This window comes from Glandiceps talaboti, chromosome 14 (assembly GCF_964340395.1).
Source record: "Glandiceps talaboti chromosome 14, keGlaTala1.1, whole genome shotgun sequence".
NCBI classification, from domain to species: Eukaryota; Metazoa; Hemichordata; class Enteropneusta; family Spengelidae; genus Glandiceps; species Glandiceps talaboti.
Window position 1 is genome coordinate 16,388,314 of NC_135562.1, and position 14,797 is coordinate 16,403,110.

Here is a 14,797-nt window from a genome sequence, read left to right on the forward strand (position 1 = left end):
TTTCAAGGTAGACTTTACAAAGAAATCGAAGAGCGTAGTGGGGGGGGGGGGGGTCATTTCTATACACAAGGAGATCGAACATATTTTCTTCAGTATAATTGTATTTATTCTGCAAGTTCTCAAATAATATATGAAATTTTGCGTGGCCGTAAAATCTTGCATAACAGGGGTGTCTGCAAAAATTGCCGAGTTGTAAACGAGAAGCAGGGCAACATGGGAAAAGACAGCTGCAGTTGGATATGATGTATGGATTTAATAAATGTTAAGTTGGTGATATGTATAATTGATGGGGCATAGAGAGTAGATCGATGAATACAATTGATAATTCCTTACGCATTATAAATTCATGTTTCATTGACTCCTTTGTAGATCACGGCAAACTGTAAGAACAGAGACTGTATAGGTGGTACCGAGTTACTTTCATGTCATGAATATCACCAGTAGTAATCCCCCCCCCCCACACAAACACACACTTTAGCCAATTGCGGTTAGTCACACGGAAATGTCCACTCTATGATGTGATATATGGTTTCATTTATGATTAGAAATTGTTCTTGTTGTTCACTAAATTTCAATCCTGAGAACTCCAAACTATACTGTATTATAGCCACGTATTGCCGTTTCCCTTTTCAAGAATTATTTTTGTATCGTTTACTTAATGTTATTTCTTTACTTTTGTGATAATTTAGATTTTGAAACGAAATTAAGAATGATGAAAAACTACCAAAGAATGTTCCCATCTGAACCTTGAGGTTTTTTGGACGGGGTCAAGTGTCTAGTGTAGCATTAATACTGTCAATTGTGAAAAAAATTGATGTAAGTATAAGTAATAATGGAAAATAATATTACAAATATTATGTATTACAAATAGAATGTGTTTGAAAACGTCATATCAAATTTGACAAGTAAAATATTTAATCCCCAAGATGATGACTCTCATTAATTTTCTTCAATTTTTTCAATTTAAGGGAAGTTGACTTAAGGGCAAAATATGTTAGAAATTCTAACATATTAAACATTAACATATTGGAAATTTTTTCTTCAGTTCCAGCAAGACCACTACGATTACCATCACCACCACCACCACCACCACCACCAACAACAACAACAACAACAACAACAACAACAATAATAATAATAATAATAATAATAATAATAATAATAATAATAATAATAATAATAATAATAATAATAATAATAATAATAACAACAACAACAACAACAACAACACTACCATCATCATCGCTGTCGTCGTCGTCATCATTGTCACCACCGTCGTCGCCGTCATCATCACCACCACCACCACCACCGTCATCATCATAATCATCATCATCATCACCTTCATCATCATCATAACCTTCATCATCATCATCATCATCATCATCATCAACAACAACAAAAATAACAACAACAACTTCATCATAAGTACGCGCATTGGTCGTGATAGGACCAAAGATCGTAGTCATTACACCATGCTGCCGTATACTACAATCATAATGTAATAGTCATAGACAAATTAAGTTTGCAATCGACCAACTTTCTAGATAGATTCTTTTACCAGCAGTACTCACATTCATCAGTCCTCGTTTCTGGATATCGTCCAACAACATGGTGACTGTTTTCATGATCTGTACATCAACTGCCCTCAACAAGGCGTCACCAATATCGGCATCGTGATCCAGTAAGATCTGTACGATGTCTGAAAAACAAAATAACTTATATTATACAATATCACATAAATAGTTTCAATTTTTGTCATAAGGACACAAGGCCCAGTACATTCAATAAACAAAAGTTGTGTCGATTAAGCAAATGACTTTTCCACCGTTTCAACCCAGTTTAAGTAGTCCTAGCAAGTGAACAACCATGAATGAAGTTTAATACATAATTTATAGCATATGCTCACATTTACCGTCACTATTTTGAGAGGGGTAAGGTTTGTAATGTTGCGTTTTTTGGGGGATTTTTTGTTTTTGTTTTTGTCTTTGTTTTTTGTTTTTGTTTCATAATGAAATATTTTCTTTATGATATTCTTTTGAAAAAATACCACAGGGATCTTTTTTAAATCAGGCCAATTATGTCGACCCAGAGTCATTTTCCTTATACTCAGGTAATTTAACATCTTGTAATTACTGTATTACTTCAGACGCTAATTCTAAACGTTTTCATCTTACATTAGAAAAAACCATGAGAGGTCAACAGCCTCGCTTTCAATTCACAACGAATGCATAAGTCTCCTGTTTGATTATGCGAGATCACTTATGTTCAAGGTGGCATGCAGAGCATACCAATAATTGAGCTTTCCTAGGTGATTGATAAATTAGTTACATGAAAGATAATTCATCACTTAAAAACAACGTACATCTATATCCATTGAGTCTGTCATCCATTCTTCAAATAATCCCCGTAGTCTTAAACCGTCAGAAATAATTAATCATGGTTACATTTTGACCCACTTTTTAATTCAACGTATTACATATTTAGCACACTCTCTTGTGTTAGAAGCGTTTATGTATGATTACTTTCTTGAAAGCTCAATGTCAATGACATTAATTACTTTAAATAATTTAATCATTTAGATTGGGTGTTTAATGACTTTGGACTCTAATGTCAATGTTAGACACTCCCAGGAGACGATAACAGATTTCTCATGTTCAAGATCGAACGGTTCGTTTAGTTGTCAATTTAGACATCAAGGGCAGCACATGCAAATTCGCGCTCGTCGTGAATTTGTTACTATACGCATTCTAGACTATACACGACATAATTTTGTCGGTCTTAATTTACATAAATTTACTAAAGTTCATAATATTTTGTAAGGACGACATGGATTATATCAAAGAAGCGTTTTGATATAGAATGCGACATTTGTAATTTTTTTAAAATATTAAATCACGCATGCGCATTAGCAAGAAGTCATTTGATTATTTTTTATCCCGTGCAATCATCACAGTTAATGGGAAAATGGGAAATCATTTTTTTAACACAAAAAAAATAATTTTTACTCTCTCTAAGAACTTTTTTTTCATATTTCGTCATATTAGGCTAAGAAAATGCACCGTGTTTCGTTTTCAAAAAAATTAAGAATGTGTCTGTAGGGATTTTGACCAATACATATTGAAATATTAATGCTTCTTTCAGTTCTTCTGCCGTAGTTCATCTTAATTTAATAATATCAGTTGTGCAGCTGATCCCAGTTTGTTCGTAGTTTAATTACCTTGATTATTCAGAGTTAGATTGACTTAGTAATAGTAGACTGCAGGTCAGTGTGTATGTCAAGTTTTATACCAAAAAATATGGAATATATATACTCTGGTCGATCTACGTCACAACAAAGCGCGTCTACGTCATTGGTTCTGCTGTGTTCGAAATATGTGTCATGACGTTCAGTATAATGTCCTGACCTTCCCCGATGTTTCTTGATGATATGAATGCCACTGGTATAATTTTGATATTCTTCATTGATTTTCTTCATTCAACCGTGACATACTCTTGACCTAAGGGTTTGTTACTACTCGTCTAGTGACTCTTAGTGAAAAAGACCCCTTACGTCACTCATATTTTCCTTGGCTGAACAAAGAAAAATATTGGGTAATAAAATCTAATTCTACAAGTTGTGAACAAAGTAGAAGTATAAGTATAACTTTTTCAAGGAATTTAACGATCTATTCTGTTTCAGGACAAATATCCCCTGAGAGTTGTCCCCAAGAAAACATTGTCCCCTCCCCCACCAGCCAAACATTTACAAGTTGTAGAGAGTAGCTTAGGAAAATTATCCCCTACGTATACCTAACACCCCCTCACGGACAACTGTCATCGAAGATCTAGATTATGTACAACCTCGAAAATCTTACACCCGAAGTCAGTTTGAAGTTATAAAGACTTCCCTAAATGTCGAGCATGTGACATGCAAGCATATAGCATACGGCTATTCATACCATGCTTAAGCCAAAAATATGGAATATATACTTTGGTTGTTCTATTTCACGACAACACCGTCTATATGTGCATCACCGTAATTGTTCTGCTGTGTTCATAATGAGACAAAACGTTCAAAATTGCCATTAATCCCCGATTTTCTAGCTGATATTACTGACGCTGGTATAATTATGTTATCCTCCAATATATCTCCATTCATCTGGAAAATACTCGTGACCTAAAGGTTGTGACCTAATACTCGTGACCTAAGGGTCGTGACCTAATACTCGTGACGTAAAGGTCGTGACCTAATACCCATGACCTAAAGGTCGTGACAGAGAGACAGAGAGGCAGACAGACAGACAGACAGACAGACAGACAGACAGACAGACAGACAGACAGACAGACAGACAGACAGACAGACAGACAGACAGACAGACACAAGATAAACTTCAATCTCTCTTACTACAGACATTACTACATCTCCTTATCTGCATCCAAGCATTAAAATGTTGTACTGGAAAAGGTCCAGGTGCAAGTTGGTATATGTCAACTATATATTTCCATAACATTCGATAATAAGATATATCTCTGTACATACACTTTATTATAATTTCTCCAGACATAATGTTTAAACCCATATTTCAAAAGGTTCATTAGGGATTTCTGATGTGTCGTAAACCCTGTATAATATTTCCGTTAAAACAGCCTCTATAAATAATACCATGATCATGTTTTTAAAGCGTGTACATGTGATAACTTTTTAGTCATCATCCAGTATGTTTTGTTCACAGACAAGTAGCTGCTAGCATGCTCTGTTCATCTATCGTTTTACGTACAGACATAAAACCAATGTACACAGTATACCATCATTCTTTAAACGACTGTAACTATAGCAGAGAGGTAATACATACAGATTGGGGTATTTTTCAAGGCAAAATTTACCATAACAAATTGAAAGTTATATCATTTAAATTACGTGTTTACATAATGTTTATATAATGCCATTACCCACCCTGGTATTATAACTGTTCATGCGATACGTTACATGAATTGTATTGTCATTTGCTGCTGAAAGACAGTAACCTGTTGCCACACAATTCTTAAATGACACAGGCAAACTTACAGTAGTATTTATTGTCTTAAGGCCACCGGCCAATATGACACAATACATAATGCAATTTTAACAATATAAAAATATGAACAGGATAAACAACAAAAAAGAAGAAAGTAAACGTTCTATACACTCATTGAAACAATTTTACAGAAAATATTCTTTTCTCAAGTTAATGGCTTTAAACACAAATTTACCGAGATTTTGTAAAACTGTTTGTGACTCTGACCTCATTAATGTACAAAATTTATCTTCTGTAGGAAAAATATAGTAATACTGTGGTAAAAGATATCTCAAGTTCTGATACAGTGGACATACAAATATGACACGGTATTCATCCTCTATACCCTGTGTACAAATTTCACAGATTCTGTTATCAATGTCAACACCAGTATAAATACCCTCTTGAACTCTTAAACCGAGACATGAACATCTCAATCTGGCTAACGCATGTCTATACTTTAAATCTGTAATCTCCATCAAGTATTTCTCTGGCTCCAGCATACTTTTGAAATTACGATATGTTTTGAGTCTGTCTTTTGTGCATATTTCACTATACCATTCCTGTTTATAAACATCAGTTACACGTGTAACTGAGGCAAACTTACAGGGAGCTAGGAAAATGTTTTAAAGTCTTATTTTTTCTTATTTTTACAAAACTAAGAAACTTTATTTCAATCACCTTTCTTTTCTAATAATATAGCTATATTTCTACATGACAGTTTCTTCAAGAATAGGTTCGAACTCTTTGGTACACTATAACACATGTTCAGCCAATATAAGACCGAAAACATGATCTTCTTGAACGTTTATGTCAATATACGAAAAGTCATATTTGATTGTTTTACCACCCGAGTTAAAGCTTTGAGCAGATAGAGGATGTGTAAATACTGTGAGTATGGGACAAGTTCCACCTTTGACTTAATTAAACCCCGATGATATCTCCCCTTGGGGCTGTACACAGTCAAAGGTGGTACTGCATCTCGTACATGGACATAGATGATGGTTGGGTGGGTCACATATAGGGTAACGGTTGGGTAAATATGGGTTAATTCGACTTTTCGTGTAGTGTGTTGATATACTCAACATTTGTGGATTTTAATAATCTAGATATAATCATTTTTTATCGCTGATATATATATATATATATATATATATATATATATATATATATATATATATATATATATATATATATATATTCATTTGAATATAAGTGTCTCGCTAGAGGGAACAGTGTTCGATACAAATATTAGTAGATGAGCATTATAGACATAATTCAAACGAATAAGGATGTAATAATTTTATGTTTATACTACAATTGTATTTTTGATATCACAGATAAAGTTTGGCATCAGATTTGTATACATTAATACTGTCAGGTAATGGAACAAAAGAAGTTATGAAGTTTGGAGAGATATAGGATACCATCGAGTGATCCTAAAGCTCAGTTTCGCATGTCACACCAACATGGTGGTGTCTGTAACGATGGTGTAATTGTGCTGTAATGGCAGCTATGTGGTAAGGTCGCTTTGGTATGTTAGAGAACTATATAAACTATGTATTACTGTAATAGAAACTGTAATCTAGTATGTGTGCCCCCTACTCTGGTGAGATGTAGTGATTTGTAGTGTCTGTAATATGTAGTGTTAGAAGCACAAAGTATATACATTTTGTATACATAATAAAGTCTTTATGCTAAAGAGAATAGTTAAGGCTTATTTATTTACTTATTTCCTGAATCTCTTAGGATGAGTATTTTTAAACCTGATACGACACTTTCCATTTTTGGTTTCATGGTGCAACATAAATGAAGCACTGATTGTGATGCAGCCGACAAGGATAATGTGTATGACAGGGTGGTATGTCTCACATCCTAAGAATTTTGAAAAAAAAAGAAAAAAAAGAATTTGTTTGTACTGTTTGCCTGATAATTCCACCTGCTGTGTTTTTCATCTCCTGTGTACATGGATGACGAGACCCTTGGCTCTCTATAAAACTATAATGTTAGTGTGCAGTTATCCCCTTTATGACTTTTCACCAGACACCTGCAGCTGTTGTATATGACGACTGATTAATAAAGATACATGCATATACGTAATTCATATTTTTTTATAATTGTACACCTTTGATGTCTTTTCATAGACAATGTATTCTTTCCGTATGCATCATATACAACGATAATCATAAACTCTGAATCAAAACGTCGTCTGGCTCGACAAAAATCTTATTAGCATTGCTACATTTTATCGTCTTGTTAGACAAAAAATCTTACCGACAGCGTTTCGTCAATCGTCTGGCGTGACAAATGTATATCCTTACCAATATTGTTACACTTTCTTAGAATGAGCTACCATTATCTTAGGAGATCATCGTCATATTTATACGTCCCTGGTAATCCTAAGGTTGGCGCGTTCTTAAATATTTTTGAGCCATACAATTGATTAAAACGTAACAATTGTAAATCAGTTCTTGTCGTGCCAGACGATAACATGTTGAAATACGAAGTAGATTTTCGCCGAGCCAGACAAGAAGAATTACAACATCAAATAAATATTAGTCTAGCCATACAAAAAACTGTAGCAATGTTAGTGAGATTTTTGTCGAGCCAGGCGACCTTTTGTTTCAGGGTGTATGATTGTTGTAATTAGGCAGTAAGAACCTGACAGTTGCTCAAAACGATCAAATACTTGTTCCCAGTTTCCCCTTCCCCAGGGTGTCATACCATTAACTCCTCCCAGGATTAACAAATCATATACTCTTGCTACTAGACGTGGAGAACCCCTGAAGAACTGTGACTGCTTTTGGTGGAAACCTGCTGCAAATTTTCAAAAAAATATAAGTGGTGAAATTACAAATTTGTGAGTGTGCAACTCTTTAATAGAAACAAAAAAGAATGTAAATGAGTATGGGCGAGAGAAATACGGCATGCCCTGGAAATGATGTCTGTAGATTTAACGCTATTACGTTCTGGAAACAAATAACGTAAGTCTGATCATGAAACCACGTAATCGGTTTTAATTACACTTAGCACATTGGAGTGGAGAATAGCATCAATGGGTAGTGCTTGCAACTCAAAACCCTAATTATGCAAAAATGCTTACCCTTTTTAATGATATTCATTCTGATTCATTTTCTTTTGACCTGAATAAAGTACTTATTAAAGCTAAGGTGATGCAGGATCTCATTACAGCAAACAAATTTGCAAGGCATCAACACACGCATCCATGTAATTAATGAAAATCAATATTGAAACAAAGTGTTGAGCAGGATAATGGGTCTTAGGAAATCAGATGATATAGCAAAAAAGCAATTACCCTTGGAGGCTGGATGGCAAGTATCAATGGTACACAGGAGAGTTGTGTGTCTGATGTGTACGTGTATGAATAATGTGCTATCATCTATTTCGAATTCTTCTTGATGATACATGTAGCAGAAACGCATAATGGACTCAATCACTTGGTGTTGATTCAACCTTTTTTATTCATAGGGTTCCAATCTACAAAATATACGGGTTTTTTTTGTTGCGAGCATGTGGATACACTTGTTTTCATGACTTGTACCGCTGCTTGCAGGTGTTACAAATGAAGCTGTTCCTTCATGAAGCTGTTCATAGACTATATATCAGTAGACTGAGATCTTTTATACCGAATCGGTGAGAAGGGAGGCAAAATTTGTTTGTCAGCTGATCGGAGTGGGTAAGGGGATGAAGGAAATGCGTCGGCAATGTGGGCAGGATCGTTTGAGTTAAATTAGCAGACTGGGATTTAGTAAGAAAAATGTAATATTCAGAGTTAATCCCTATGTTATTGTTTTAGATTAATGTAAGAATTGCGATCATGAGTGTAGTGTAATCTCTGTAACTTATCGTTAGAGCCGTTTCTGCACACTTGATAATCATGTGGTGTATATACCCTTACACAATGCTACAAACAATACATGACAATCTCTAAAAGTTAGTTTATTATTTTGATTGTTTATAAACATTTTCAGGTGTTTTATATGGTTTTGTCATTGTCTATTTTGTCGACGTAATTCGATTTTAAGTTTATTATATTGCTTGGATAATATAACTTTATTTCGGAAATCAAAATACTGTCATCACCACCACGAGTGCAGCGCACAAGTGCCTTAGTGTTAATGCAGACGGACATAGGGAGTAATTAGCCCTTTCTTCGGGATGGACGTCGCATCGATTCCTACCCTTCTCTCATACAGGACTGGGATTTTTCGAATAAGCCAAGCCGACTCTGAGCTAGTTCCAACCCGGGCTGCAGACACATGAGCTAACAGCTAGGCCACCGACAAGCCATGGTAACCCTCGAGCTCGAGCCCCCCCTCTCCACCAAAAATAAAAATGTCATCTTCTGAACTACAGTATTTAAATGAGAAATGCAGTTTCTGTCACGAATATAGACACCTGAGACATTTGCCGAGCAAGTACGATGGTTTAAAAGTTTAATTTTAAAAGGAAACAGAAGACAAATGGTTTGTCCCAAGCAGATTTACGAGAACGATACTTTCATTTCGTGTACATCAACCCTCTTGGGTATAATATTATTATATGGTTATATAGGAAAATTGTGTTATTCATCATTGAGAGTTGCGGAAGCAATTGCATATAGAGATAAATGTATTCTAATTACAGTATCTCGCATCCTGGAGGAAAACGAGCAATAATCAACCTCGCCTTGAACAGGTGACATATCTATTCATAGTTTGACCTGTTTGATTTCACCGACGTAAAAAAATGAGAAATTCATTCTAGAAATGCATTGTGTTCGAAAATAATTTATTCCTATCGTTGCTGTATCCCAAGGCACCACGGAAATAACGATAACGTATTTCATCGTATAAAACCGTCGCTTTAGGAATGGTTTGCTATGTGAATGAGCACTTTCATGTACGTTCATCATCAGACAAGTAGTTCCCCAAAGGTGCGGTGATAATAGATAACCGGGTGACGGTTCGAATAAAATGACTGATTGCGTTCGTACGCGATTGCAATGTTAAATGTGAAGTTATGCAATTGTAATCTTAAATGTGAAGTTATGGAATTTGCATCAAATTACATCCCTTTAATAGTGTAATAAAATGTGGGGGATAGAATGTTCATTACAGACTAATCCTTAGCTACTGTTTTCACTGCATAACATATACAACTTGGCTCACGCCGTGTTATTTGATAATAATGATGATGATGATGTAACTTAAACACAACTATTATAATAATAAACTCAATATGATTCCACGGCCCACTCTGAAATGCTAAATAAGAAATAAACAATCCCTTCCTCCATGAGGTAAATTTAGCCACGACACGTTAACCATAATTTATTATTTGCCCGCGGTAATAATGATAATGAAAGGCATGTTTATGGGAATTCCTGATGCGATACTTATATGTGCTAAACTGTTATTGAATATGATTTTAACTATAATTAATGAGGTATAACGTCATCTAACAGGTGTGTTAATATCTCGATTTATTCCTGTATTAATGGAGTCTCGTATTAATGGCACATTGTAATTAGTGATGCGCATGTAAGCCTGATATAATTGTAATATTGCGTATTGGAAATTCTCGGAATATAATATATATATATATATTATGTGTATATATGTATGTATGTATGTATGTATGTATATATGTATGTATGTATGTATGTATGTATGTATGTATGTATGTATGTATGTATGTTTATTATCGCAATTGTGACAACAGCAGTAATGTGTGTGTGTCTGAGTCAGTGTGTGTGTGTGTGTGTGTGTGTGTGTGTGTGTGTGTGTGTGTGTGTACAGTCTTACAAATTATTGGTGAAAATATCACACAAGTCATTCAATCATACAATCATTAACAATTCAAAGTATTGACCTCAAATAATACCCATCTGCATTCATCATAACTTGTTGCCAGGTTATAGATGTGTTATGATTATAACTAAAACTGTTTCTCTGCCTGCAGCTGTCGAAGAATAGTTTCGGCATTTTCTGTGTGATGGAAATATTCCTAAAGGGTTATTGGCAAACCAAATTTATGGAAGAATAATCATGGTGCCAAGGTGGTGCAAACATAGACACTTCTCAAATACTCAGACACCATGCATATTATTTAAAACAATCAAGAATTTTGATTGAAAATTCATTTCCTATTTAATATTAGAGCATAATTTATCATCATGCTATTTTTTGGTCCCTTGTGAACTAATTATGAATAATGTTATCATTATTTTATGTCCAGGCTTGGTATTTCGAGTTATGAATAAATCATTTTACAGTACTTCAACTTTGTAATGTGATAACCAAACGTAATACTTATTTTGATGTGACGTGATGTGATGTGATGTGATGTGATGTGATGTGATGTGATGTGATGTGGTGTGATGTGATGTGATGTGACGTGATATGTTGTGATGTGATGTGATGTGATGTGATGATGTTTTAGGTGATGCTAAGTGTGATGTGATGTGATGGGATGGGATGGGATGGGATGAGAGGGATGGGATGTGACGTGACGTGACGTGACGTGATGTGATGTGATGTGATGTGATATGATGTGATGTGATGAGGTTTTAGGTGATGCTAAGTGCGATGTGATGTGATATGATGGGATGGGATGTGATGTGACGTGATGTGATGCGTTGCGTAGCGTAGCGTTCTATTGTATAGTGCTGTAAATGGATGAGATGAGTTGAGTTTGGATTTTAGATGATGCTAAGTGATGTGATCTTATGAAATCGTTGGCATGTGCTTATATTATAAGACTAAACAGTGTTTTGAAATCTGATATTGATCAAACACCACAAAAAAGACATGCTTGCTGTCGAGAATAAAACAGTAATCAGAATTGAAATAAGATGAAGATGTTGAAGAGTGAAATAACAACGTCTCAGTCAACAGGTGTTTATATCTGACACTTTCCATGGATCTTTATATCTTGTAATTTAAAATTCCTCTGATTAGTGTAAAAGACATCTAATAGTGTCGTAAAGAGGAAAATCAATATTTAGCAAAATATCAAAGGTAAATTACTGCTTTTATAAACTAAAAAGTAATACATAAGTTACTTACTGTTTGATTGTGAATATTGTATGATTGATGGATGCAATGATGAATTTAGATATATTCTCACTTTCTGTCGTTGTCGTTCACCCTCCCCCTCTATCTCTGTATATGTCTGTCTGTCTGTCTGTCTGTCTGTCTGTCTGTCTGTCTGTCTGTCTCTCTCTCTCTCTCTCTCTCTCTCTCTCTCTCTCTCTCTCTCTCTCTCTCTCTCTCTCTCTCTCTCTCTCTCTCTCTCTCTCTCTCTCTCTCTCTCTCTCTCTCTCTCTCTCTCTCTCTCTCCATCAATGGAGGACCCCCATGTTCTCCATGACCATGCCCGTTTTTTTATCTATTTCTTTAAATGTGTAAAGTTAAGGACGAAATGGACCAATTTCAGATATCAATTTATCAAGTAAATACATTCTTACATACACTTGTGTCATCTAGTATCGTGTTTACGTATTTTGTTGCCTTGAAATAACTAATATGCAATCTCCATATATAGTGATAGGTTTATGCATGTGTAATTTCTTTACGATCGCAATATGTATTTTTAGATTCATCAAAGAATTCATTACGTGGATGCAATATTTCTGATAGCAAAGAATTCATTACGTGGATGCAATGTTTCTGATAGCATGATTACTAGATATAACAAACAAAGTAACAAATTTAAACGTAACACCAAGAAGAAAAAAAAACGTTAAGATCTGGAACATGCTCCTGTTGTACCTGGAAAGAAACGGTTTGACATCGTATCACTTACCAGTATTACCAATCTGTATCGCCAGAGCTAATGCAGTCAATCCCTCTTCATTGACACAATTAATGTCAAGATTTGGGTATCGGTCCAGCGTATTCAGAAACATCTTTTTGTCCCCTTTCTCGGTGGCTGCGAGGAAAAGCTGTTCAACCATTCGTCTGTGTTTATTGCCAGCCATCTTCGACGAAGAACATCCACACAAAGACCGGTACAGCCGGCTACTCACTCTTTTAAACTTAACTGCGGAACTGTCTCGCAATCGGCTCTCGAGAATGGTTTGCTCGATGTTCCGTGACGTAACGTTATATGCAAAGTGAAGTATTAACATATATGATATACTTGATTAGGAGGAGCACAGGTGTTACACGGACATCCAACAAATAATATAGTGCTGCAAATTAACACATTGACATTGCTCGAATTTTTCTTATCAACATGGGAACGAAATATCCGTCTTCTAAATAAGAAAATATGGCCAAAAGCAATCTTGAGAGCATGTAAACATTCATGAAGGTGAATACCGAAAATTAGTACTTAACAATTTTATAAGATGCACTTGCGAAAGGTCATATAGTGGGTGAGTACACGTTTGCCTCTAGTTTCAATATTAGTCCTCTCAGATTACTTCATTTTTAATACAGCGATACACTTAAGAAATTATTTATGTTCTGCATCATAGATATAGATTGAATAAGTGAATGCATGAATGGAAATAATTATGCAAATTAGACATGAACAATAGTAATGAAATGTATCACTCTGTCGAAACTACTTAAGCTGATTCCAGACAAACCCTTACTTCTTCTTTTCCGTCATACAGCACACATATATAGTACCAGGTCCTAAAGACAAAAACCCTGCAATTTACTGTGACCGTATCCATAGCTCCCAGATTTGCTGAGTGGATATAATTTTTTTTTTTTGCAGTATATCAATATTTGGAAATGTTGGTGTTTGTAAAAGATATAAGACTCGAAATATTCACGGAGATGTATAATAAACTATCCTTGAGATGGAATTGGAATGTGAAAGTCAAACGCAAGAACATTAGAAATACTCTACGCCGCCGTTGTATTGCATTAAGGTTTATAATCGTTTGTTTGTTGTTTGTGAAATCTATTTGTTGATTATTTATGATATTGTAAGAGTTACATTTATGATACGCCATTTGGATCAAACATTTTCTGCAAATACTTTTGGATTTTCACAAAAGGAAATAATTAAAAATGTCCCTATGGATTTATGTTACGGTTAATATCACATAATGTTTGAACTCCTTGGTAGAGCTAGGTGGTTCGTTCTGATTAAAGCCGTCGTGCAGTTGACTGCTGTAAGATTAATGTTGTATAACTTGTCGAAGACTATCATGGCTGTCCACCTGTCCATGCTAGACTTTGTGAAATTAGAACCAAAACGTATATGCATGCGCAGGCGCAGTGGGGTTTTTGAATGGATTGATCCCCTAAGTTCATGTAAGTTGTTGCTATCAATGTCACCACAGATAAACATTCTATATGGCTATATTGGTTACACGTAGTTCAAAATTTCTGACCGGACCAGAGATTTTTCCGTTTCCTTGTGTTGTCCATGATGAATACCAACCTCTCCCATCCAGAGTGAAATAGTTTCGGTTACCCAGACTCTTGCCGTTGAGGACTCTGCTGGAGTGGAGCCCTCAACGGCAAGAGTCTGGGTGACCGAGACTAGAGTAGAAGCAAAAGAGAAATTCACTTGCCCACAAAACTGCTTGAAATCGCTTTTTGTATATTTGTTGTTGTCTTTCATTTTAACCTGTCATGTTTAAAAGTCTAGTACAGCTATATTTATTGACATATATGCTATTTTCATTTTAGTAATAATCAGGTTTTGTCTATCAAAACCACCGTGGATTTAGCAATCAAGAGACATAGGGCAGGGTGATATTAAAATTTTGATTTAAAATTCATTTTTTTTTTGTG

The 14,797-nt window shown here is 35.1% G+C and overlaps 1 protein-coding gene across 1 annotated transcript in view; it reads right to left on the bottom strand.

Annotated features, from left to right (window-relative positions):
• Positions 1-13,017, bottom strand: part of LOC144445338 (short transient receptor potential channel 7-like) — a 30,593-nt gene extending 17,576 nt beyond the window's left edge. The window contains exons 1-2 of the mRNA XM_078134877.1: positions 12,843-13,017; positions 1,572-1,699 (exon numbers count right to left, since the gene is read on the bottom strand). Of these exons, the coding sequence (XP_077991003.1) occupies positions 1,572-1,699; positions 12,843-13,017 (303 nt within the window). The remainder of the gene's footprint in view (positions 1-1,571; positions 1,700-12,842) is intronic.
• Between the last annotated feature and the right edge of the window lie 1,780 nt (positions 13,018-14,797).